The 25,560-nt window shown below is 44.2% G+C and overlaps 1 protein-coding gene across 11 annotated transcripts in view; it reads right to left on the reverse strand.

The window, feature by feature from the left end:
* Positions 1–1,435: 1,435 nt before the first annotated feature.
* The window catches only part of COL6A3 (collagen type VI alpha 3 chain), a 91,881-nt gene continuing 67,756 nt past the window's right edge, over positions 1,436–25,560 (reverse strand). For all 11 annotated transcript variants that reach the window (XM_025403939.1, XM_025403937.1, XM_025403935.1 and 8 more), the window contains 14 exons: positions 25,086–25,148; positions 23,783–23,845; positions 22,472–22,504; positions 22,350–22,386; positions 22,233–22,244; positions 21,642–22,135; positions 19,504–19,600; positions 17,897–18,595; positions 16,464–16,566; positions 13,555–13,946; positions 12,020–12,283; positions 10,851–10,949; positions 2,977–3,141; positions 1,436–2,233 (listed from right to left, as the gene is read on the reverse strand). In XM_025403939.1, the coding sequence (XP_025259724.1) occupies positions 2,193–2,233; positions 2,977–3,141; positions 10,851–10,949; positions 12,020–12,283; positions 13,555–13,946; positions 16,464–16,566; positions 17,897–18,595; positions 19,504–19,600; positions 21,642–22,135; positions 22,233–22,244; positions 22,350–22,386; positions 22,472–22,504; positions 23,783–23,845; positions 25,086–25,148 (2,562 nt within the window). In that variant the 3' untranslated portion in view covers positions 1,436–2,192. The remainder of the gene's footprint in view (positions 2,234–2,976; positions 3,142–10,850; positions 10,950–12,019; positions 12,284–13,554; positions 13,947–16,463; positions 16,567–17,896; positions 18,596–19,503; positions 19,601–21,641; positions 22,136–22,232; positions 22,245–22,349; positions 22,387–22,471; positions 22,505–23,782; positions 23,846–25,085; positions 25,149–25,560) is intronic.

The following is a 25,560-nucleotide window of genomic DNA, read 5'->3' on the forward strand; positions in this document are numbered from 1 at the left end:
CTTGGGCCTGACTACTCCCCCAAGTTCTACACATGAGTATCTGCAGGTCTTTGCCAAGAACATTTTCTTACACCACAGAAGGCCCCTTTGCCAGCGTGCCTGCAAGCCAAGAGGACCAGAGCATGAATGCCTCAGTGACCCGTGGAAACTTCACCCCAGCTCCTTCACCCCTCTGCTGGGCTACGAGGCGCAGTGCCATAGGTGCTCCCAGGGTTTCCCCGAGGGATTAGGCTCTGGGCACCCACAGTGGACGCTGACTATACACCTCTTAACAGTGCTCTCCCCTTCCTTGTCTCACTCTCCATTTCTCAGCCACTCTGTGACTTCCTTCACCTCCCAAATAAACCACTCACACCCATATCCTTAGTCCCACGGGCTGCTTCCAGAGGAACCCAAAAAGGAAAACCAGATTGCGATGCTCATTTTAGGTCCATAGCAGATCAAGTCAATACGGGGGGATCCCTTGGGAAGTGCAGCACTCGGTCCATCACTATGGGAGCTGGGCCCAGAGCCCTCTGCTGCTCAAGTTCCTGTAAGAGGCTGGTGTTGGGTGCCTGGCAGATTCCACTTTCCCAGGGCTGGTCACCAAGGGCCACCGCTCGGAGCACACTGACCTGAGCACACCATGGTAGCTGCTGAGATAGAAGAGGACCGGGGAGGAGGTCATGGCGGCCTTGTGAGGACTAAGTGGCGCTTCTGAAAAGGACCACACTCCTCTCTCCTTTCCCAATAGACCAACTGGCAAATTCATCCCCTGATTTCACATAAAACAGTTTTGCTGACACCCAAGTTTCCTGTAATTCTACCCTCAGCACTTGTCAGGACATATGTATTTTATTCAATAAGTTGTTTCCTTCGTAAGTGGAACTCAAGTGCCACCTGAACATGCATTTGTTGGTTTCTTGTATTATTTCTGAAGACAGAAAAAGAAAAGTCTTTAAGAAAAACAAAAAAATGAAAGACCTTGTGCTTTGTCTTTGAGACTCCAGGAAAGGGGTGGGGGGTCGTGGGGAAACACTGAATCTCTCAGCCACTGCAAGAGGGAGCAAATCAACCCCCTGGGAAAGGATCACTGTGGAGAGGAAGAAGGGAGGAGGCTGAGGCTCTGGGGGCAACCAAGAGTTAGAGGAAAAGATGGAAGCCAGACTGGCTCTGAAAATCAGAAACACTGCCGGGACTCAGCAGCAGGAACACCTTCCACTTGGCCATGGAGCACTGGAGCGTGTGGGGCTGAATCCACAAAGCGGGGGATGCTTGTCTCCGCCCGGTCTCTTTGCACACTGGCTGATAAAGCTCTTTTGCCTCCTCCACTGGAAACAAAAGGGTGTTGCCCAGGTCCATGGGACCAGAACCAAGCCCAGTTTCCCCAGCCTAGGGGTGATTCTGACAATCGCTGCTATGGAAACAAGACAGCCAAGAACGCCACACTCAGGAGACTTTCAATATACTTTATTAAAAAGTTTCTTTGTATAAATTTCCTAAAAATTTTAAAATTAAAATTAAATCCCCTCCCCCCTGCACAAAAAAAAAACCACACACACACAACATTAGAGGAATGCCAAAAATATTCTCTATTACAACTTTTTTTAATTCTTTAATTGAGGCATTGGTCCCAACGGTGCACATAGATTAAGGGATTTTGCTTCCTTCTGAACTAGATCATTTGTTAGAGGCTTTAGAAAAAGAAAATTAGCTTGGAATCTAATCCAGGAAATTGGGGGCAGGGAATGAAAAAGTTGGTCTCTTGTTTCTCCACGATACACAGGCTTCCCATCTAAAGTCATGCTTAACTAAAAGGGAAAAAAATGAACCAAGCAAAAGTATATAGAGTAGCCGTGACATCTGCGTTGTTTTCTAGACTTTACATTTGCCTGCAACAGGCAGAACATGAAACTCCAGAGGGAATTTGAATTGATAGGAATGTTCACATAAACACCAGCAGTGGCTAACTGTTACACAACATTCAAAGTATTCGAGAGAACTGCCTGGAGACGGAGAGCGAGGGTCCACAGACACATTAGCACCATACTGATAGGTCATGCAGCAGGATGTTCCCTCCCCAGTTCGAGTGTAAATCAAAGCATGAAATGATACAGTGCAAGGGAATCTACACCCGGAGCTTCTGCAGAGACGAGCTGGCGACGGCTGACTCCTTCTTCTTCTAAGAGGTATATGATGTTGGCCAGCCACGCTTAGGTTCCCATCACATTGATGACTCCGGGTTTGGCGAGCACTGAGCGTCGAGTGAGGGGGTCGGTGGGGTGGGGTGAGGTGAGGAGTCGAGAGAGGAGAGGAAAAGCCACATTACTGACCCAAAAGGGCACTGTCATTACATGACACAGTCCCGCAGCCTCTGGTTTCCATCACCTGTCTCACTTTTCTACTCAGTACCATTAATGGTCCTCTGTGACCTTGTTGGCCTGGGGCCTGGGGATGTCTGTGAAATCTGATTCCATTCTTTTGCCCTGCACCATCTACCAGGCCTTTATACGAACTGAACTCTCCCCATTCTGGCACTGACCCCAGGGTCTGTTCAAAGTGTTTATTTTATTACCAGTTGAACTGCACAATATAATGGAGATACTGGATGGCCCCAGTGACAACATTGTTATTTATAGGAAGCAAAATTATTTAAAGATAAATTTGTGGGGGTTATTGATCTTTGGTGTTATCTGTAGCTGTTCATTATATTATTTTCGCAGGAATCATTTTTGGTGCAATATTTTACAAGTAACAGCAACTTAATAACATTTCTGAAGAATGACGAGGGACAAGTATGTTTTTAGAAACCCAAAATAGGAATTCAAAAAGAAATGTCATGGGTTGTATTTGAACCTCTTACTTATCTGAGGATACAATTTATCTTCTTTTTCATATGTATTATAATTGCACTTCTACTATTTTTCAAGGTGACTTATTGACCTGAATCTCTTATCTTATTTGCAAAAGCCGTAAACACAAGGAAGAATCACTTACCAGGAGCGCAAACCTTTTCACATTCTGTCTGTGATCCAAATTTGTTTTCGTTTCCACCACAACCTCCATACCAGAATCTTGCACAGCTTTTGGTGTTTGGATCATAGTACCATTTTAATATGAAATCCCTGCAAGTTCCTTCGTCTTTTGGCAACTTGCATATATCTTTAATAACAACATGAGAAAAGGACATTAATGAGAACATGCGTGTTACTCTGCCCTCAGTGCCGGGGCTGATAGTTTGATGAACCTACTGTGGGTAGAAGGAGAAAAAGGAAGAGCTTCCTTCCAGGTGAAAACTCCCTAAACCTGCTCGAATTTCCATTTCCTCACTGCCATATGGACATAGGAATCACTTACAGCATTGTGAGAGATAGATGAAATTGTATCAATGAAAGGGCTTCATAAACAGCACTCAGAATCCCAAATGTTGGCAACGGTTATTGAATAATTTTAAATGAAATGAATTGTTTTTCTCCTTTCCAATCACTGGGCCATTTGCCCTCCAAATCCTTCCATGTTAAATCCCCAGAAAAGAAACCGAATTTTAAAACCTCAGGGTTTTATATTTCTTGGCAAAAAGGAAATTCGATTCTGTTGGAATATAGTTCAAAAATAAGGTTCTACCTTTCATTACAAGCCAAGTAGACTGAAAATTAACGGTAAAGCACAAAAGAAAATCCTTTATGAGTGTGTGTGTGTGTACGCATGCATGTGTGGTAGCCAAGGGCCTTTGTGACCTGCCAAATGAAACACGTAAAACGAAGAGCTAGCACTGATGTAAAATTCATGACGGCAAAAATGTCACAGAGCAGAGCTATTCTGAAGAAGAGAAGCATTCTTTTTCCAGTTAAGGAAGTTTGTGTTTTAAATGCACACGTCTGATGTAGCCCAGCTGCAAAGTAGAGCGAAGGTCCCCTTGACGCCCGGAGAGAAAAGTTTACAGTTCACACACAGCGCGACTCCTGTTTACAGAGTTTTCTGGCAAACTCCAGATTGTTCTGGGAAAGAGAAGTATTGATGTCAACTGTTATCTGTAAGTTTGAAAACGTAAACCTTCTTTCTCCAAAACTCCCTGGAGCCAATAATTCTGCATGTTCCTGTGAGTAGCTAACAGGCTGGAATTATCCAGCTCTCCCCACAAAGGGCTACTTCTCCACCTCCTTTGTCCCCAGTGAGGCAGGCTGCTCACAGCTGCGGAGGTGGTGAGCATCTGTGCTTCAGATAGACACCAAAAAGGACAAAGAAAACCTAAGTCTTCAGTGGATAATCATAGCTTGGATCACCCACGATGGACCAGACTCAAAGGTGCATAGGACTGAGGCTCAGAATTGGTTTAAAACATTTCCTGGTTGCTGCTGTCACCCAAATGCCAGGCTGGTGGCTGGTGGTTCCACAGTTACAACATCTCCTAGTCGCAGACCCTCTCAGGGCCCAGAAAGCCAGCGGTCCCCCAGAGAGCCTTTGAAGACTCCAGGAAGTCAGAATAAAATGAAGACAATTTACAAAAACAACCTTCTTTCTCTCAAATATGCCAATAACTGAAGGAAAATGCCTGGCTTTCAAGGAAGGTCCTGGAGGGAACTGACAAGGCAAAAGGTTATTTAACCATCAAAACTTATTCCTCATTTACCAGTGGGTTCCCTGTTAGAGTGAGGCCCGCGTCAGATGATCTCCCTATTCTTCCTTCCTTCCCAGAGTGTTGGCCAATGGACCCTATGTGCTCTGTTTTATTTGTTTCAGGTGCACTTCAGTCCTGACCATCTGTGTTTAACTGTTCAGTTCCCAGTCCCCTGGGCTCTGCTGAACCAGTCACGAGAGGTCTGCCCAGACCCTTGGACACTCAGCCCGTGGACGGCCTCGCAGCAGCGTGCTCCCCTCCCAGTCTGATGGGCTTCTCCAGCTTCCTTGGATCTCCACCCTAACCCTCTAGTTCCACACCATGGCACTGGCGTTTTCTGCCCTCATTTCAGTGAGAGTCACTGCTGAGACTCTAAGATTTACTAGTGGAAAATAAGGACACTGTTACTGTGGACAAGCAGATATTTGGAAAACCAAGAGAAATATATTAGTGAAGTGAGAACCCAACATTATTCAGAGACAAAAACCTGGACTTCTCCACTTCTGAAGTATGAAAATGGGGGATTTCATGTTCTTAAGAAGCCTTCTAATGCAAACTCCACATCATCTTGACTTCTGAGACCCATCGTTTTGGCTGGACTCTCCTCAGCTATGAATGCATATGTTAAAGCAACTGTTTTAAGCAAAAAAAAAAAAAGAAGAAGAAGAAGAAGAAGAAGTATTTACGTGTCCTGGAGTACAAAGGGAGATGGCTTGCCCTCGTTGAAGTTAACCTGGACTTTTCCCTCGAACCACCTGTCTTTGGATGCAATGGCTGTTCATCTTTTCCCTCTGAAATGAGTTGGCCCCCCAGGCATAACCTGTAGGAAGCTAGAGCCTTCTCTTTATCTGAGAGGAGTGCTTGGCTGAGTCTTCCTTAATTTGCTCTTCCTTGCTATTGAGAACCTAGTGGGAGCCTAAAAGACAATAGGGACTGAAAAGTATCCACAACCTTCCCCAGTTTCCTAACCTAGAATAACAATGTACATAAGTTTGCTTGGAAAACAGAGAGGTAAAAGGCTGCCTGACTCAGACCACTGTCCGCTGAAACTTCCTTACTATTGGTCATTGGGCTTCAGGAAAGCATCCAACTAGAAGAGAGGAAATGGAGGCAAGCACAGTGTTAGGTTAAGACCCTGTTCTGGGAATCCCACCTGTTCCCGGAAGCCACAGGTGCCTATCTAGAACATCCTAACAACAACCATTCAAAAACAGTGGGGTGCAAGGCACCCTAAGCACCACCATCCATTTTTGTAATAAATATTTGTGGGAGTGGATGCACCTGTGCAATGCATGCACCTTCCCACAAGCAATAATATTCATAGAAAAAAAAAATAGGAAGGCTGTGCACTGGGTCACTATTGGTTTTCATCAAAAGCCAGCAATGCTGTCACAATGAGAATCGTGTAACATATTTCTCTGTACGTCCTGAATGAATGCTTGACAATGCATATCTATTAACTTTATAATCAGCAAAAAAATATGTATCCTTCAAAGCGGAAAACATATTGATTGGCAAATCTTGTCTTTTTCATAGTTTGATACTCCCATAGTGTTTCAATGCATTTTTAAAGGCATCAGCTTTGACATTTCCCAAACATACTGATTTCCAAATCACTATGTAAATACTTCCTTGAGCAAACTGAAGGAAGGCAGACTGAGAGGTGTTTACGCTGCAATCATCAACATGTTCCTCATCAGTTTAATGGTGCTCAAAACAAGAAAATTCAATCACCTTCTCACTCGGCATTGGTGTTATGGTATAAAGTACGTCCAGACCTTGGATGCAGGTATGATTTGCCTGAACCAAAACACTTTCCGCCGTCTACATTTTGAGCATTGGTCAGTTCAAAGGGTACCAAGGAAACTTACTAAATTTTTAACTTACTTAATGTATTTATTTATTTAGAGACAGAGTCTCACTCTGTTGCCCAGACTAGAGTACAGTGGCATGATCTCAGCTCACTGCAACCTCCACCTCCCAGGTTCAAGTGATTCTCCTGCCTCAGTCTCCAGAGTAGCTGGGATTACAGGTATGAGCCACCTTGCTCAGCTAATTTTTGCATTTTTAGTAGAGACGGGGTTTCACCATGTTGGCCAGGCTGGTCTCGAACTCCTGACCTCAAGTGATCCTCCTGCCTCGGCCCCCCAAAGTGCAGGGATTATAGGTGTGAGCCATCACACCCGGTCAATTTTTAACAGCTACAGAATGTAGCTGTGGTTAACTTTTGGACCCTTTACTCTTTCAGATCTTGACCAACAGACTTCTATTTTTTAAGACTTCAGGATAAAACACATCCCTTTGGTCTCATTGTAACCCCTACCCGGCAACTAACCAGAAAACATCCTTACATAGCAATGAACAACAGACAGCCTGGAGAGGACCATCTCCCAAATCCCTGTAGCTATTTAACTTACTTCAGCCATGGGATTAGTTTGTTCTTTAAATTATTATTAACATAAAGTCAGATATTTTACCCAAATATACCATTTTATGCTAATCAGTGATACATATTCACATGGAACATGGCTAACCAAATACTGTATTCCATCCAATATAAGATATCTTAATTTTATGGTGCACTATTATTTTATGTTCCACTAAGTAACACAAAATACTACCAATAAACCATGATATGTCGTTGTCAATTCTAAGTCACATTTCAGTTTCAGAAGTGTCTCAATGGAAAAAACAAATGTGCATCTTAGAATCAATAAGTAAAATGTTAGTAAACACAAAATGATGGTTCCTTCAAGGGTATACAATTGGCCCGGTCATGTCTACTTGGACAAAATGCGATCTGTTCTACAGATTGCTAATTTCAAGAATAAATGATAAAGGACATGATGATTTTGTTAGTTATTTTGTCTAGTTTCTGCATTGACACTTCTTTAACACATGTGATTAAGCCAATAATTTAGGATTCATTTTGTAATATTGCAAAAAGAAAATTTTAACTTAGATTTTTGTTGTTGTTGTTTAGAAACTTCAGAGAGTCTTAGCTTTAGTAGTAACATGCATAGAAAATATCTATCCAAAGCTTCCTTAGATAAAAATGAGAAGAGAGAAGAGGGAGGTGGTAACAAAAGCCTAAAACCAAAATTAGCAACCACATAGCACTGTCAAAATCAGCAGTGACAAAGCCGGTGGTAGAAAGGCCCAGCACACCCACGCTTTCAGGAGGCCATGGTAATGAATGAAAGATCCATTGCTGCTCTGTGCCATTTACAGGCAGCAGATGTGTGACAGAAAAGCGGCTGGCTGGAGTATAATTCTTTTAGATGCTGAGCAAAGCAAAAAGCGGAGTGAGATATTTTTGTGGGGTTCATTTGATTTTTTAAAAATACAAATATTAAGCATTTAAAATCAAATCATGTAATATGGCAAAGCTGGAATCCTGAGTGGTTGCCCTCAGTATATGATGCCCTAGGTATATTAACGGAATCAAGGTCTGTTAACAGAATCAACCTTCATGTCAAAGGCGAGAGTCTCCTTGCCACACACCAAATAGGGCCAGACCTTGTCGGGGACAAAAAATACCCTAACTAGATGGCCCTCGCATGACATGCCTAACTCAAATTCCTGATAAACAAGCGTCTATTCAATGTTATTGTCCAAATGGGCACACATTAACATATGCAAATGAAAACCAGTGGTAACACTGGTCCTCTTCTCTTCCCCTGCCTTAGGTGCCCAGGACTAGGAATCTTTCCATTTCAGAGTGTTTCTGCCCACACATTCCTTCACAGATTCAAACACAGGTCACCAGGTTCCCAGAATCCAAAGTGATAAACTATGAAAAATACGGGTTCTTAAGACAGCATCTTTTATTCACAGAAGTAAAAAAGCAAACGATAGTGCCTACTATTTAATACTAAGAAACGGACCCATCTCTGTCAATGTTTCTAATTAATAGATGCTGCAGAAAGTGAGAGGAATTAAAATGCACACATGTAAATATAAAAAATATATTTGTAAAATTTCGTTTTGCCTGAATGGTCTGGAAAATGTATATTTGGAGAAATAGTGCATATTGTGGCCATTGGAATACGGATGCAAAATACACATGCAACTCCTGAGTGAGCATGCAGTTACTATTTTTTTAGGTTATTTAATAAGGAGTGATTCATTGTCACTCCTTTTGCTATATACAAAAATATATAAACCATTAAAAGATTTTCCCCCCGCCCCAGGGGAAATGGTTAAAACGATAATTACAAGAGACTGTGAGGAGGGGAGGGAGAGAGGTTGGTAGGGGGTGGAGGGGATAAGAATTCCTCTCCTAATTCTGGTTATCCATTTTGAATTTTAGACATTTTTAAGTAAATGTCCTATTTATTAGGTCGGTGCAGAAGTAACTCCGGTTGTCACCATTACTTTCAGTGGCAAAACCGCAATTACTTTCGCACCAACCTAATAATTCAAAAAAAGCTCTTAAAAATGGCATGCCTGTGTGTACACCAACATTCATTCATCGGGCCGAGGTATGTTAAGTGCTTGTTTTGTTACTATGAAGTAATTAAGTTTAAGAGATCAGAGATCAATTATGCAGGGCCTTGTTCTTTTTTTAAAGAAAAGTAATTTATGTCTTCACTCTGAGCGGAAAAACACATATGCACGTGTACACACATACATACACACACACACACACACGGAAAACGGTGAGAGGACATTCACATCCTGGGTCTGAGGGTTATGCCCCAATTAGTATGAAGGAGAAAGGTTTTGTTTAGATTCATCTGTATCAACTACTTGTAGCCTTGAAAGAAACACAAGCCCCAATTTCAAAAACTCTTTTCTCTTTATCACAGGTAGACAGGCGATCTCAGTGTTAAAGGTCTGGATCAAAAGCAACTCGATCACAACTCAATATTAAAAAAAAAAAAAAGAAAAGAAAAGAAAAGAAAAAAAACAGCCCAGCCAGACCCTTGCTTAAAGATTTTGTTGTTTATATTAACTAGGCACTGTTTATACAATCTTGTCCCTGCTGGACCACACATAAGAGAATCAAAAACATCCCCAAATCTTGCTGTCTAGTTTACTCAGTATTGATCTCTGATCTCGAGTTTACTCCAAGTCATTTTCTCTCAATGAAGCATTAAATTGGCTAAAAATTTTATATTTCCCACACCGTATTCAGGGTGAAGTTAACCATTGAGTGAGAAATGACACACGCAGATTTCAGCAACTTTGAAGTTAGAGTTGAATCTGTCCTGACCCGCACCTTTGGGGGAAATCTACTTTGTTCTTTGTGGCTTGTTCTTTGAGCTCAAGCACCATGGTAGGGTCGCCTAACAGGCTCACTCAACAAACGCCTTTAAAATCAATTACAGAAATGAGCATTGTGAAGAGAAATGCTTTCCTCCTCCTGATGGTAGATGATACACCAGAAAATAACGAACTGTCCCCTCGTTAGCAGAAAGTTTTTGCTTCAGGTCTATAAAACAGTATTGTATCTAAATTCCCATGGAATCTCCATTTTTTATGCTAGTACCATCATTCTTTGCTGAACACTCTTCAACAAAGCCTATCAACTCTTTTAATAATCAGTTTCTCACGGATGAACAAGCCAAGTCCACATTCTGCTGAATGAGAGATTCCAGGCCTCTCAGAGTCTCACTGCCCAAGAACAAAAGCAAGTAACAGCTGTCAGTTCCTGAATTACACTAACCAATCACTAACTTAGCGTAGACCATGCACACACTCTGGGGCTCAAGCACATGAGAGAGGGTATCACAGACTCACACACTAAGCTGGGGTGTGTGCTTAGGATGTTAGGACCAGAACACCCCGTGGGTCAGATTCAAACCCATGCATTTCATGGATTCCAGCCAGATTTGTCTTGTGTTCTTCTAAGCAGGTTTTTTAACTTAGATTAAATCACTGACTAAATGAAACGTCAATCTTCACAGCGTCACAGACCACAAATCAACTCGAGTCCCAGTATGAGGCACAGGAGAAATGACTAACGGATACGTGAATTCTAGTGATAGCCCCAAAAGCACCTCCCATCAATTTTTCACTGAGTCTGGTCACAGGTAAAGTAAGACTTCATTTACACCTGGGATCTTGCAGAATAAGATGACGTTGGGCTGCACAGAGCTGATGTGGACCTTTTCCCCATAGAAGTCATGCCTGGGCTAAAACTTAGAACCCAAGAAGGTAAATTGGAATCAAGTCTTCCAGAGCTTTAACATTTTTGGATGGGTATTTTCTTAGTGCCATTAATGGACCTAATAGTTTCACAACTCACCTGTTTCAGTGAGAGCCAACGGTTCTGTGCTCACCATTAGATTGATGGTTGAACTAGAAGCTGACCTTGCTGGCTGTGGAGGTGGGGGCTGAGATTTCTCTATAAAAGAAAAATACATGCAACTCGTAGGTAAATCAGAAACTGGAGGGCTTGGGAATCCTTAGTGACTGATACAAGGTTGCCTGCTGTGATTAATGTCTTATGTGGGGGAGCGGTGATTGAAAGACAGAGATCCAAGACATCTCTACATCCACCACTTATGCTGTGGGCTGCAAGTTGGATCCACATGCTAATAAGTAGCTAGAGGGGATCCCTGAACCTCCGAACAAATCCTCTCCCCTCCCACAGCCTCTTATGCTGCTGTCCAGGAAAATAGAGCCCTAGGGTTAACTGGATCTTTGGACTCATATCTCTATGGGCCTAATCCAGGGCACTGGTGGGAATTCCCTTTCCTCAAGCTGGTTCCTTGATCTGAACAGCATTGGCCTGAAGAAAACAGGAGCCTTCCCCTTCACATTCCTAGAGCAGTGGGGGTCAAGAAGAATGGGAGGGGGGATCCCAGAAGAATTTAGAAAGATGAGAGAGGGTACCATGAATAATTAAGAAAAGCTGGGACAGTACTCAAATGCAGGCCTCAGTGAAATGGGGGAGCCCTGGGGACAAGAGCCAGCCAAGGGCAGAGCCCAACTATGGTGAGATCAGGGCAGGGAGACTCAGCTATGGACATCCTCCACCCATGGGGCGGTGAGACTTCAGGTACACCTCCATTACTCCCTAAGGGGCCAGTGACTGACTAGTGTTTTCCTGAACATGGAAACCTGGACAGGGTGGTGGGCAACCAGGAGCCCTCGCCCGGAGACGTGGCCATGTTTCCCGGGTGCAATGTTGGAAAGGGCTGTGCTCAGGTGACATGGATCTGGCTTCCTCCATAAAGTAGCCCAGGACCCAGAGGACTGCATTCCACATGGAATCCCATTTTCCATTCTGTGTTTTATAAAGTTAGGGTGCCACCAAAGCACCCAGGCTGAGTTGTTTCGGTTTTTTGTTTTTTTTTTTTTCCTAATTTGTGTTTATTTCAGAATAGATTCAATAAGTAAGTGTCTCCTTTGTGTCCTATTTGATACTCTACATAGAAATCAGGTACTGACTTGTACCGATCATGTACTTACTTGTACTGAAACTTCCGTGGTAGGTGGCTCTGACCTGAGACCTCAGGTAGCAGACCACGGCCACATGGTACATCTGCCCAGCGAGCAGGCCTCCGATGACGCGGTCCGTGACTGTGAGATTCTGCTTCAGAACCAGGGACTGATCATGGGCTGAGGTGATGGTGAGGTCATAAAAATAAGGACTGGGGGGCTCAGGCCTCTCCCAGTGGAGTCTGGCGCTGTTCTCTGTGATCTCAGACACCTGGACTTCTCGGGACACCTTAACTGGAAGATAGATCAGAGTGTGAAGATAAAAAATAAAACCCTCCATGACTGTTGTGCACGAGCGAGAGAGGAAATCTGAAAGGGGTGTGTTAACAGACAAATTGACTTGAAATTTAGGTGAGGTGGGGAACGAATTTCTTGTTCAAGCCCCTAAAAATTATTGCTCTTACAATCTATCAGCATACATGAAATGTGAAATTCACAGTAACGAAAAATCTCATCATTCATCAACTATCTTTTTTCTATTAAAAATCTCCACTGTTAAGAAGATACTTTGGAAATACAAGCCCTGCATACTAATCATAAGTTGTGTTTGCTACAAAATGAGCCCCATAATTTAAAATGTATTAAATCATAAAATGTAAGGGTATGACATGAAATTCTTTTAAAGGAATTCTGCTTTCTCTCTTTCATACTGCTCATAAAATGAAGATAATTTCCGTTTTATCGTGGGCCTTCCTTTACAGCTTGTGACATTCGGTAGTGTCTTCCAGTGTCTTCTTTAATAAAACGATAAAATAACATACTCTTGGTCTCATTAGAGCCATCTACCTTTTGTATCTAATTCAGTCTGAAATATATTAAGTTGATGCAGAGTACTTGTGGGTTTTGCCACTACTTTCAATATTTTTCTCATGGTCAGTATGCGCATAGATTTCAGCCTTGGGGAACGACTGATGGTCCAGGCTCTCACTTTTCAGGCTATTGGACTGAACACCCAACATTGCCACAGCACACAGCTTAGGGCCCCTTTTCTGTGGGTATGAGGCAGGGACAAAGTTTGCAGTTGCAAAGGGCTCCCCCAGACCTTTTCAAGTCATATTCTAAGGTAGGCAAGTCCGGCTCCAAACACCAGCCCAGAAACAGCTGCCTTGCTGCCTAAGAACCAACTGCAGGCTTTTTCTTTCTGTCTCTCCCACTCCCTAAATAGGGGTTAAAACCCTATTTTGACCTGGAACATTTTCCCTTTAGTTTAAGACAACTCAGTTTCCAGGTGAGGTGAGCTGTGCCCCCACTGACATTCCAGAGAGAATGAGAGCTTCCCATCCCTACCCCAGGACAGGATTGAGGGCACAGGATGGGGCGTGGGAGAAGGGAGGTGGCAGAGGCTGGAACCTCTAACCAACACCTCTTAAAATACATCATCCAGATGTACAAGCCCAGATCAAGGACTGTATTCTGAGTGTGTTACATGCAGGCTTTGAGGAACACACGCTGGAGCAGTAAATGAGGACGTCACAAGACGGCAGCCCTAGCAAGGGCTTTCTTACCCACGGGCTTAGTGGTGGCTGGCTTGGTGGCAGCTGGTTTGGCTGCCTGTGGCCTAGGGGCCTCAGGCTTGGCCGCCACTTGTTTTGCGGCAGCAGCAGCAGGGGGTCTTACAGCTGCTGGCTTTGCTGCTACAGGCTTCGCTGCCGTTGCTGGCTTCACCGCGACCGGGGGTCTAACAGTGGCCGTCTTTGTGGCCACAGGCTTGGCAGCCACAGGTTTTGCAGGGGCTGGTTTCACAGGGGCCGGCTTTGCAGCAGCTGGCTTCACAGATGGCTGATTTACAATAGTTACAGGCTTTGTTGTGGTGGTCACTGGCTTCGTTGTAGTCACCGGCTTCGTGGTCGTCACTGGGTTGGATGTAGGACTTGAAGTAACATTATTTGGAACATTTCTGTTAAGACAAATTAAATATTACCTCTACTTTTGCCTGCTATGTAAAATAAACAAAGACATAACCCCATGAACTACATTAAATTTGTTTTAGCAAAATGCATGCAATAGTTTTTATAGATTATGTATAGTAGTGCATATATTAAATTCCTTCTTTTAAGGATCTGTGCCCCCCTAAAAAAATATATGAAATAGCATATTGAAAAATAGAATCATTAAAAATGAAGCTTATATTGTTCTACAAAAACATCTTTCAATTTATAACATAAAGGCTGAGATAAAATAAGAGACAACAATAAATAATATCCAACAATGTTATCATTATAGCAGTTAACCAACCAAAACATACACCAAAAATTAAATGAAATCAGTAGTTAGCTCCTTACATTATAAGAAAATATCCACTCAATCAAATGCTATGTTGAGCTGGAAAATTATGAAGTTAGCATGTACTATTTTGCTCCACGGCTTATTATTGGGAGTATATATATATATATATATATATATTTTTTACTTGTCTTAATTTTTGTGTATGTGTTTTTCTTTTTTTTTTTTTTTTTTTACAATTTCTTGATCCATTACCAATATCTAGAGAGAATAGCAACCTAATCAAACAGACACAACAACACGGACCCACACTTCGTAGCTTTCTTGATCTTAGAAGAAAATGTATTATTTTAGCATCATATCTTGCTACATGTCCTAGGAAGTAATAATATATTTTCAAGTTAATATCATAAGACTTCAAATACTAGGTTACTTCATTCCTTCTGTTTTCCAAAAGATGAAAAGGTTAAGTCAATTTTCGGGAATGTTTCAGAGAAATAATAGGAACCATTAAAGCCTAGAAAAATAGAGGCTACAAAGCTAAATGAAGCATCCGGTGCCACGATACAGGTCCTAGTTGCCTTAGCAATGATATTCATTCTTGCTATGCTGAGATTTAAAGCCACTCCTTCTGAGGTCAAAGGAAAGAGCTGAAGGACTGAAGTGGTGATAGAAAGAAGGGTCTGCAGTAGGAAGAGATGGGCTCTCTTTCCCCATCTTGAGAGTCAGCCAGTAGTAAGCCAGATAGTAATTTTCCAAGGATCATCTGCATTCACATCTCATCTGTGCATGAAGTCCAGAATCTGCAGAATCTGCACTTCCCTCCAAAGCATGACCCACTGTGACATTCTCTTAAGGAGCACACGTTGCTGACACACTACAGGAGCTCAGTTTCTGTGGCCACACCGCCCTAGCTAGCCCTTTGTCACATGGCCCCATTGCCCTCTTTGCTCCTAGAGTTGGCACCCGAGATGGAGCAGGGCACGAACCATGGCACATGGGCCAGGCAGCAGCATCAGCATGGGTGCCACAGTCCTGCCCACTCCCATCCCTCCCCTCAGTCTTCATAGTGGAACATGCACATGGCTTCCTATTATTACCATTATTACATGTTATCACAGCATTAACAATTTTAAGAAGACATGGAGTCCATTTTTTGATGTATCCAATCCTTCTTTTATGTAACCATTTCACACCAGATACAGCAAATTGTTTGGACATACGGTCTCAATTACCTACCTTCTCTCTGCCCATGCCCTTTACAATGTAATGTGACAAGTCCTTCCATCAAGCCTAGTTTTTCACCCTTAAATCTAGGTTAGCCTTTGGACATGCTTTGGCCAATAGAATGTGGCAGAAGTAACAGTGTGCCAGTTCTAACCTAGGTCACAAGAGGCCTTGCACACTTGTCTTCTCTCAGGGAACCCTGCCAGGTCACCTTGTGAACAAACCCAGGCTAGCCTGCTGAGAATGAGAGACCACATGGAGCAGAGATGAGTCAGCCCAGCTGAGACCATTCTAGACCAGCAGCTCTATTGCTGACAAGCAGCTGACCACAAACATAAGGGAGCCAAGTAGAAAACAGAAGAACCACCCGGTTGAACCCAGACAAAAATTGCTAATCCACAGAATTACAAACTAAGTAAGTGGTTGTTGGCCAGGCACAGTGGCTCATGCCTACAATCCCAGCACTTTTGGAGGCTGAGGCAGGCAGATCATTTGAGTTCAGGAGTTCTAGATCAGCCTGGACAACATGGCAAAACCCCATGTCTACTGAAAAAAATACAAAAATTAGCCAGGCATGGTAGCATGCACCTGTAGTCCCAGTTACTCGGAAGGCTGAGGCACAAGAATTGCTTGAATCCAGAAGGCAGAGGTTGCAGTGAGCCAAGACTGCACAACTGTACTCCAGCCTGGGCAACACAGCAAGGCTCTGTCTCTAAATACATTAATTAATTAAGTAAATAAATAGGTGGTTGTTGTTTTAAGCCACTAAGTTTTGAGTAGCTTGTTATGCGGCAAAAGCTAACTGATAAAACAGATTATTTGAGAAGCATGACCCACATTAGCTTTGAGAAGTCACATTTTCTGGATTTCAAGGTCCTCATCACATAAAGTCAGGAGTTGGTTGGAGGACCTGGGCAATCTCTGCAGCACTATAATTTTTAAGACAATAATTATAATCACTTACATTTGTTTGTGACCAAACTTCACAAGATTCTTTGTGGGTTGGTCCCCTTGGAACCAATCACACTGTTTCCTGATATCTGGGGACAAGTAAAAAGCATTTTCACCTAAAGAAAAAAAAAAAGAAAACAATTGAACTGCATGCTAATAACATGAAAATTAAAAATAATCTGTTAGCGAGTTAAATGAATCACATAACATTTATTTAGCCCAAATTATTGTTGAATTAACCATATCAGACAAACTATGTCCAGTGATTTTAAACCTAAAGTATGATGGCATTGGATCCATGAAACATGGTAAGCCAATATGTTCTATTTGGCAATATTTGGGTGATTAAGTTAAAAATATATTTATTCAATGTGAGGGAGAAGACAGGGATAGAAGAAAAATCAAGTGGAGAGTCTGACAAGTTCTAGTCTCTTGAACATCAGATTATAATCCAACAGCTTTCATATTTTCTCAATGCTTTGTTGAACAAAGCTTCTGTTTTTAATCTTAGGAAGACAGGAACAGTGACCCGTGGGTGAACCTGCTGGCTTACCTTTGCTTCACATTTTTCCCTGAGTCTTTTGGGTGCCAGACCGTCACAAATGTGAATACCGTTTTCCTAGACCTCAACATTCCCTTAAATAATAAACATTCAGTATATACATGTTTATTTATACTTTATAAATCTCCCTCATTTGTTCCAAGCCTTGCCTGTACTGACCCTAGGCTGCACACTATACACAGGCTCTGGAAACTATAATGGGCTACAGCTCCTCAAAGAGCAGTCTGGGGGACCACAGACCCACAAACAAATGATCCACAGGCCAGGTAAAGATGCCCTAAGTAGGGTGTCCGGATTAACCATGAGCAGGCCTTGGGAGCAGGAGCCTCCACGGCGAGCAGAAGCCATTGGAAATGAGCTTTGAAAATGAATATGGGTTTGCTGCTGAAGTGTGGTGGAGAGCATTCCAGGGAGGGGGAGCCCCTGAGCAAAGGCCCAGTGGTATCCAAGCACAGGACTGGTGGCTAAGCCCAGATCAAAGCAACTCTTTCTAGAAGCTTTCCCCAGTGCCCCCAACAGAAATCACTTTTTTTGCGACATGCCAGCCTATTATGTCATGCATAATAAATGCGCATTTGATCCATTTGCCCACCCTCTATGTAAACTGTTAAGGACACCAAGAGTGCCTTATGGCTAGGAGGTGCTCGGTCAAATGTGGTGGGATAAATGAGTCAATGAGAACAAGGAGTCTGTCTGCATGTTCCCTGCTTACTCTGGCTCCTAAAAGCATTTGTGGCATATGGCAGGTGTCAATATATGTTTGTTAAATGAATGAACCAGTTCCAGTCAACACATCGGTTGTCTTTTCCATGACTGTTCCCACACTCCTCCCGGCCCAAGCATAAAGCCAGGCCAGGGCACATGCTGTGCCACGCAGGACTTACTGCTGACGAAGGACGGCAACAGCCTCCCGAAGCGCATCAAAGGCTCCTCGTTAAGCTCAGTGGACTTGTCCACTAATTTGAAGAAGACATCATTTGGCTCACTGGCGAAGGTGTATACCTCCTTGATGTTCACCTTCCTGCCAATGCCCAGGACCACGAAGAAGTAGCCCTTGCATTTGGCCTGCAGGATGACTCTCTGGGCCTCCTCCAGCTGCTCCTCCTGCACCTCGCCTGTCAGCATCAGAACCACAATTTTCAGGTCCCGTGGGTTTGGAGCACTTTCAAAGACATTCTCTATGGTGTATTCAATGGCACTGCCCAAGGCCCTGGTTCCCTGCAACTGGGTCACTCCCCTGCTGAGGAAGTCCACCAGCTTCTCCTTGGAGCCATAGTCAGTCAGGGAGAATTCCACCTTCACAGGCGACACGCTGGCATTGCCCATGGACTCATAGGGCGCATGCTGCACAACGGCCACTCTGGCGAAGTGCTGGGAGGCCTTGGGGTCTGGGCTCATGTCCAGCTGTCTGACCAGGTACGCTATGTACTTCTTCATCTCATTGAACTGGAACAGGGTGGTGGTCTCAGCGCTGTCTAAGATGAAAGCCATGTCGATGTCCACATCGCTCCCTGCCGCTCTCCTGTCCCTGAAGGAAGGCCTCCAACTGCCAAACCCGCAGGATGGGTCAATGTTGCAGATGTCTAGAAAGAAGCATGGCAGCCCATTTATTCTGTGACACCCACAGCAGGATACACAACTCATCAATCTGCTGGGAGCCTTGGGTGATTAAAATGATCCCATAAGATCAAAAGCGGGCTGGGCGCGGTGGCTCACGCCTGGAATCCCAGCACCTTGGGAGGCCGAGGCAGGCAGATCACGAGGTCAAGAGATCGAGATCGTCCTGGACAACATGGTGAAACCCTGTCTGTACTAAAAATACAAAAATTAGCTGGGTGTGGTGGCAGGTGCCTGTAGTTCCAGCTACTTGGGAGACTGAGGCAGGAGAATCGCTTAAACCCAGGAAGCGGAGGTTACAGTGAGCCAAGATTGTGCCACTACACTCCAGCCTGGGCGACAAGAATGAGACTCTGTCTAAAAAAAAAAAAAGAAGCAAAAAGGACCAAAACCAAAACCAATTTATATCTTGCTGCCTGGATTTGATTACGGCCAGATTTCAGTTTCCATCACCTAATACTTAGATGAAACAAATCAGTAACATAAAATCTTTGTAGTATACCACGTGCTGGCATTTTTAAAAGAAAAGAAACATTATCTTACTTTGCCACTCTTTGAAGAAATATGTTCTAGAATGTCGCTAGTGCCAAATATTTTCATTCTAGATTCTAATGTCAAAACTTAAGCAGAACCCACCTCCTCCTTTGTTAACTATAAAATGAATTATCCCCCATCAAAGAGAAGCTCTGTCTTGGGAGGTCCATTTTTAATACAGAAACTGCTGCAGTAGTATTTACACTGGTAAATACGAGGCTTTGTGAATCAACTGAACTCAAGATCTTTTTACAGATCATCATTATTCTCTCACTCTCCTATGGATATTATGCTTTGCAATTGCAGCTGAGCAGATCTTCCTGTTAGATAAACAGCTTACCCAAGCAAACATGACACGTGCGGACATTCTCCAGGAAGTCTGTGAGGTCTCTCCCAGCAGGCAGGACGAGCGCATGCCCCACTGCTGTGTTATTGATCTGGTTTAAACAAAAGAACAATTTTAGTAGGGGCGTACATGATCAGTAATATCTGAAAATATGGCAGAGGAGTAAATCAAAGCCACATCAATAAGATAGATTAACTTCCCAACAGGGCAGTATTGGGAATATCTTCTCATTTGGGGGTGGGGCTAGACTCTGAGTATAATAGAAAGACATAGGTTTTATTCTAATAGGATGAGCTGGAGTTCATATCCCCTTCAAATGGGGTTCAGCTTTTTTCAGATGTAAAATGGGGGGTAATACCTTCCTAATGGTGTCATCTGGAGGGTTAAATTAGATGATAAATGTTAGTACCTGGTGTATCCCCTGGCAAATAGTAGGAACTTAATCTTATTGTTATTTTTAGCACCAGTGTGGGAGCTCCATCCCTTCCCCACCCTCTCAGGTGTGGTTAAAGCAAGTAACAAAACCACTCCCAGTGGATGCAGAGAGTCCTGTCTATCGCAGTGCCTGGCACACGATTAGTAATTATTCATTTAACAAATAACTAGTCTGAATGAATGAGTGAATCGTTAGGAACGAATGAACGAATAATTTTTTGGTCTTGTTGAAACCATGCTAAGAAACTCATGTGGCTCTGAGTCCCTCAGCCCACACAAGGACAGATTTATGTGAATGAACCCCCAACAAGAGCACACGGCCAGCAGCCCAACTTCAACACTGGATTCCCAATGAACATCCAATGTGGAAGGAAAGACATCAGCAATCATCTTGCCCCAGCCTCAACTTACAGGTGACAAATCTGAGACGCAGGGAAGCTAAGTGGTGTGTGCATTACTTTAAATGGGTGGGGGGAGTGTGGAACCAGGCCAAGGCCTCCTGACTCCTGGCTGGACTCCTTCCTATCCATCACCCATCTGTCTTGAACAGTATCACCAGAACTGCACTGAATAAATATTAATTGATATAACAATTAAACCAGTCAGCCAGGCACGGTGGCTCATGCCTGTAATCCCAGCAGTTTGGGAGGACAAGGCAGGCAGATCATAAGGTCAGGAGTTTGAGACCAACCTGACCAACATGGGGAAACCTCGTCTCTACTAAACAAAAAAAAGAAAAATACAAAAATTAGCCAGGCATGGTGGTGAGTGCCTGTAATCTCAGCTACTCAGGAGGCTGAGGTAGGAGAATCACCTGAACCTGGAAGGTTGAAGTGAGCCAAGATCACGCCACTGCACTCCAGCCTGGGTGACAAAGCAAGACTCCCTCTCAAAAAAACAAAAACAAAAACAAAAACACACACACACACAATTAAACCAGTTATTTAATAGAATTACAAGGGACGCTTGGCCTCTCTGTGGGCTGCCCTTGGGGCCTGGCTGAAGAAAGCTTTGCACAGTGGTGTAGATCGGGGTTGCTGAGTTGGCATGATTTTGGGGACCTTACTAAAAGACTGCAGGCCTCCAGGGCCACCCTGGATATTCACCTTCAGAGCTGATTGGGAGAGAGTGGAATGGGTATTATCAGCACATGGGTTTCAGAGTCTAATGGACTAGGGTCCTAGCCTCTCACGAGCACCTCACTAACAGCAGGATCGTCCTTTTCCATGAGGTGAGACGGATGACACAAACCTCACCAGCCAGTTATGGGAAGCAAATGCCCAGTACACACACAGTAAGACACAGCTCAGAGTGTGCACATGGGGCTATCTTGGGAAGAGACAGAACTGATCCAAACGTCCAGGTCCTCCTCACATGTTGAATAAAGCAAACAAGCCACACCACCTTGTTAGTAGATAGAGGGTGTCACTAACACTAGCATCACTAACCAGCAAGAGCTGTCAACCTGTGAGGAGGAACCTGGGGGCAGTGCTACAGGCATGTAGGCATCCCTGTAGTGCTGGGGCCACGAGGCTATCCTGGAGACCTCACAAGAGAAGTTCTCAGGCAGATGGCCTCATTGGGGACCTTGTAGGAGCTATGCGACATGAAGCCACCGAGGATCATGGGCGTGTCTGAGAACCTCCTCAGAGCCCCAGAAGAAAGGGAGATGGCAATAGCACCAACAGAGCACAGACCTGCAAAGCGTTGATGAGCTGCCGGTCTTCCTGGCTCGTAAGGAACAAGGGGGTGATCCCCGCATCTGAGAGCTTGAGCACAGCCTCTCTGAGCTGTGGGGATGCTCTTGTGGGCCTGTTGCTGAAGAAAACGGCTACTTTCCTCATTAGGAACCCGTTCCGCACACGCTTAAATGTGTTTCTGGCCACAAATGACATGGCGGTCTCCAGACTCTGCTGTTTGGATGTCAGAGCCACCTGAAGGTTCTTAATCTTGTCCAGGAGGACCGACTTCCTCTTGGAGTCAGCAAACCGGATCTCTGTGGTCACCTCGTTGTTGTAGGTGACTACGGCCACCCGGGCCCCCCGTGGGCAGTTGCTCTCAGCAATGGTCAGGTCATTCACAATACTCAAGACCACATCTCGCATCCGGCTGAACGTGTCTTGGTTGACCCCCTCAGAGGTGTCTAAAGCAAAGGCTAGTTCTGTCGGGAAGACGGGGCACTCCAGGGGCCCTGTGGAAAGTGAAGGGTGGAGGGTTAAAGACAAACTGTACTTACTACAAAAGGGAGGCTTCCTTTCCTTAGGAAAAAGTCACCAAAATCAACTTACCATAGCAGCAAGCTAGAAAAGAAACAAAGAGAAGAAAGGGTGAGAGACTGCTCTACCATGTGAGAATTTCAAATGTAAAAATATGCATTGTCAGACAACAGAAAATTGTGTACTTACGACATTTATCTTTGATGCTTTGGATGAGGGCACATTGCTTTAAAAGAAAATGAAAGAATATGTAAGGAGAGCAAATCAAAGGCTCATGAGGTAATGAGTCATTCTGGATACATGCAACTTACATCGATGGAGTCACCTCTGTTGCCCTTGGGTCCCTGTAAAACCAAGGAAGGAAAGGCTGAGAGGCACAGTAGATGGGGAATTTGAAAAAACAGCCTTTGCCCCTGCCCTCAAGAAATACTCAGAGCAAAACAAAGGGGCCCCTGGATAACCTTGATTGTTTATAGCCGCTCCCTATAAACCTGATTTTTTCTCTTGCAAAACAAAAGAGAAAAGATTCTCAGAGCAAATGTGTTTCCCTGGGAGGTCATTTGGCTTTTGAAATAGCCTCAGGTCCTGAAACCAGGAAGCTTACCACCAATCCATGTAAAGCCCACTAGTGAGCTTGGGTCTAGATTCTCCTTCTCTTGAGAAAAGAGCTCCCTCTCACACGCTTGCTTGATACACCCCTGCCGAAGGGGCAGTGAGAGATCATTGAGCTGTCCTGGTTCCCTCCGTGTCTAATGCATCCCAGCTGAATTCCACCCCGAGGAGCTCTAGGGACTGACTCAAGGCTTCCCTCAGCGTCCTATCCCTAAACCTCACCATCCTGACAGTCCAGCAGGCATCTCATGGGCCATTAGTTGTCTTTCCGGGGGCCATTTCTGCCTGCTTGGTCTTCTGCAGGAACTGGCCTAATGTGCTCCCCACAACGCTTCATCTACTTAAAGACAGCAATCAGACCCACCTGACCAGCCTTCTTTTCCCTAATTCATCTAAACTAAGCCCCGAAGAAGGAATGATTTTCCAACTCCTGAATTATCTTTTCCATTATTTTTTGAAACTCATCAATTTCAATATTGAGGGACAATATAGGGAGAAATTCAAATAAGAAAACAAAGGTATTAGCAATAAAGAGATGTGGAAGGGCTGTGGGAGGATGCCTTCCTGGCTCCTGGTGGTGGCATGACTAGTGGGCTTTAACCGCAAATCAGGAGCTCCCCTGGGGATTTCATAGACCAAAGGAAGCATTGCCAAACCAAGACCTGGCATAATTGCACTGCTTCTGCAAGATGCGAGCCAAAGGCATTCAGATTTCTCCTCTTTGGTTTCTCCTCTATACAAACCTCAAATGCACCTATGCCAGGAAACTATAAATTACAACACTCCCTAGATGACAGGATCCCATGAAACCTATTTTTTTTAAGTTTCTTGTTACTCTAAAATTCAAAATCTCTTTGCTGCATCATGATTTCAGAGAGTTGGTCTGACAACTAAGCAAATACACACAGAGCACACTTTCTTGTGAGCAAAGCAGTGGTGGGAAGTTTTCAGGGACCATGTGTAAAGCACCCAGCCCCAGGTGGCTGGGTCAGAACTGGATAAATACTTACAGCTGGTCCTGGGTAGCCAGGGTCTCCCTTCTGTCCAACTATCCCTGGAGGTCCCGAATTTCCCTAGAGGGAGCAGAACAAACATGTTCAATTGTGTCAGAAAGTGGAGAGTTTAAGGCTCCTATAGTTGGAAGGGATGGTAAAAGTGATCTAACCCAAGGGACTCCATCACCATGAGAAATCTCTCACTTTAAGGGGCTAGAATGTCTCTTAAATTCAAGTTTAGGGACAAGCAACCTCAACAAAGCCAACGGGAGTCCCCCACCAACTATGGAGGGATTATGTTCTCCTTCAGGCTAAGGTAAGACAGATGCTTTCCCAAGAACCATTAATATGATTACGAAGGACTCCCAGAAGAATAGGTAACAGACAATGAATTAGCTAATGTGTTCAGTGTAGATAATCATCCAATGTTTTAAAGCTCTTTGGGGTATTAAATGATCTGGTTTGACTGTCTTCACTGATCAAATTGATAGGATAATTATGTTTCTTTTCAAACTACATTTCAGGCTGAAAATAACTGTTAGCAATATTTACCCAGATCTAGGCCACAATTTGCTAATTGAAGACTCTGCCATTTTAGGAGAGTGAGTAAACATCCACTGAAAAGAGCAATCTGTCCAGGTGTGGTGTCTCACGCATGTAATCTCAGCACTTTGGGAGGCTGAGGTGGGAGGACTGCTTGATCCCAGGAGATGGAGGTTGCAGTGAGCCAAGATGGCGCCACTGCACTCCAGCCCAGATGACAGAGCAAGACCTTGGCAACAGAGGGAGACCTTGTCTCTCACACACACACACACACACACACACACACAAAGAATAAAAAGAAAAGAGCTATCGGGGCCAAAAGTAGCTTCAGGAAGAGGAATCTCAGCACCAATAGGCTGAAAAGCCCATGGCCTTGGCCTGGCTCGCTTATGAGCCCAGAGGCTTTGGAAGCAGTTTCCATGCCTCATTCACTCCCGTTGCCCGACCGTCTGGGTGGGCATGGCCCAAAGTGACTGCACAGACTTCCCAGTCACCCATAATGAGACTTGAGACTGCAGGTGGGTGCTGTGCCTGGAGGGAGCTGGGCTGGCGACCCTGGAGGTGAATTGGAGGAAGAGGGATACACCTGCAGGAGGACAGCCATGGACCACAGCCCTGAGGACATTGGTCTGGGGCTCAGGAGTCCCTTCCTTCCACTCTGTGCTATCCCTGGCCAGGGTGCAAGTGAAGGATAATTGTCAAAGCCTCAGCAGTTAATCACGTTGAAACATTCATTCTCGTTCCTCACCTGCAGCCAAGGCCCAGGCAAACTTACCCTTCGGCCTCTGATGCCTTTGGGTCCTGGTGTTCCATTTAGCCCAGGCTCGCCGGGGTTACCCTGGGAATAAAGCCGAGAAGTGGCACAGTAAGCTCTGGAACAGAAGATCTCACTGAGGGTCCGTAGGGCAAGACATCCAGGGGATGTGTGGGCCACACTTTTCCAGGGCAACCAAGTGGCTGAATCAAACCAAGTGGTTTGACTCACTTTTCCAGGGGGTTACTAGTAAATTGGTGGTATTTGCGGATAGTCTTCATTTATTTACTCAGTAATGATACCATCATATAGGTTACAGCATTTCACAGCTTACAGAGTACTTGGATTGCGGTATATATTATTTAAATCTCATAAGCACCAGGACAAGTATGTATTGTGACCTCCACTTGACAGATGAGAGAGTGTTTTAGGGGAGGAAGGGTCTTTCTCAGGGTAGCCCAGTTAACTGAGTGGCTGACCCATGCCTAATGCCAAG

This window comes from Theropithecus gelada, chromosome 12 (genome assembly GCF_003255815.1).
Source record: "Theropithecus gelada isolate Dixy chromosome 12, Tgel_1.0, whole genome shotgun sequence".
In the NCBI taxonomy this organism is placed as follows: Eukaryota; Metazoa; Chordata; class Mammalia; order Primates; family Cercopithecidae; genus Theropithecus; species Theropithecus gelada.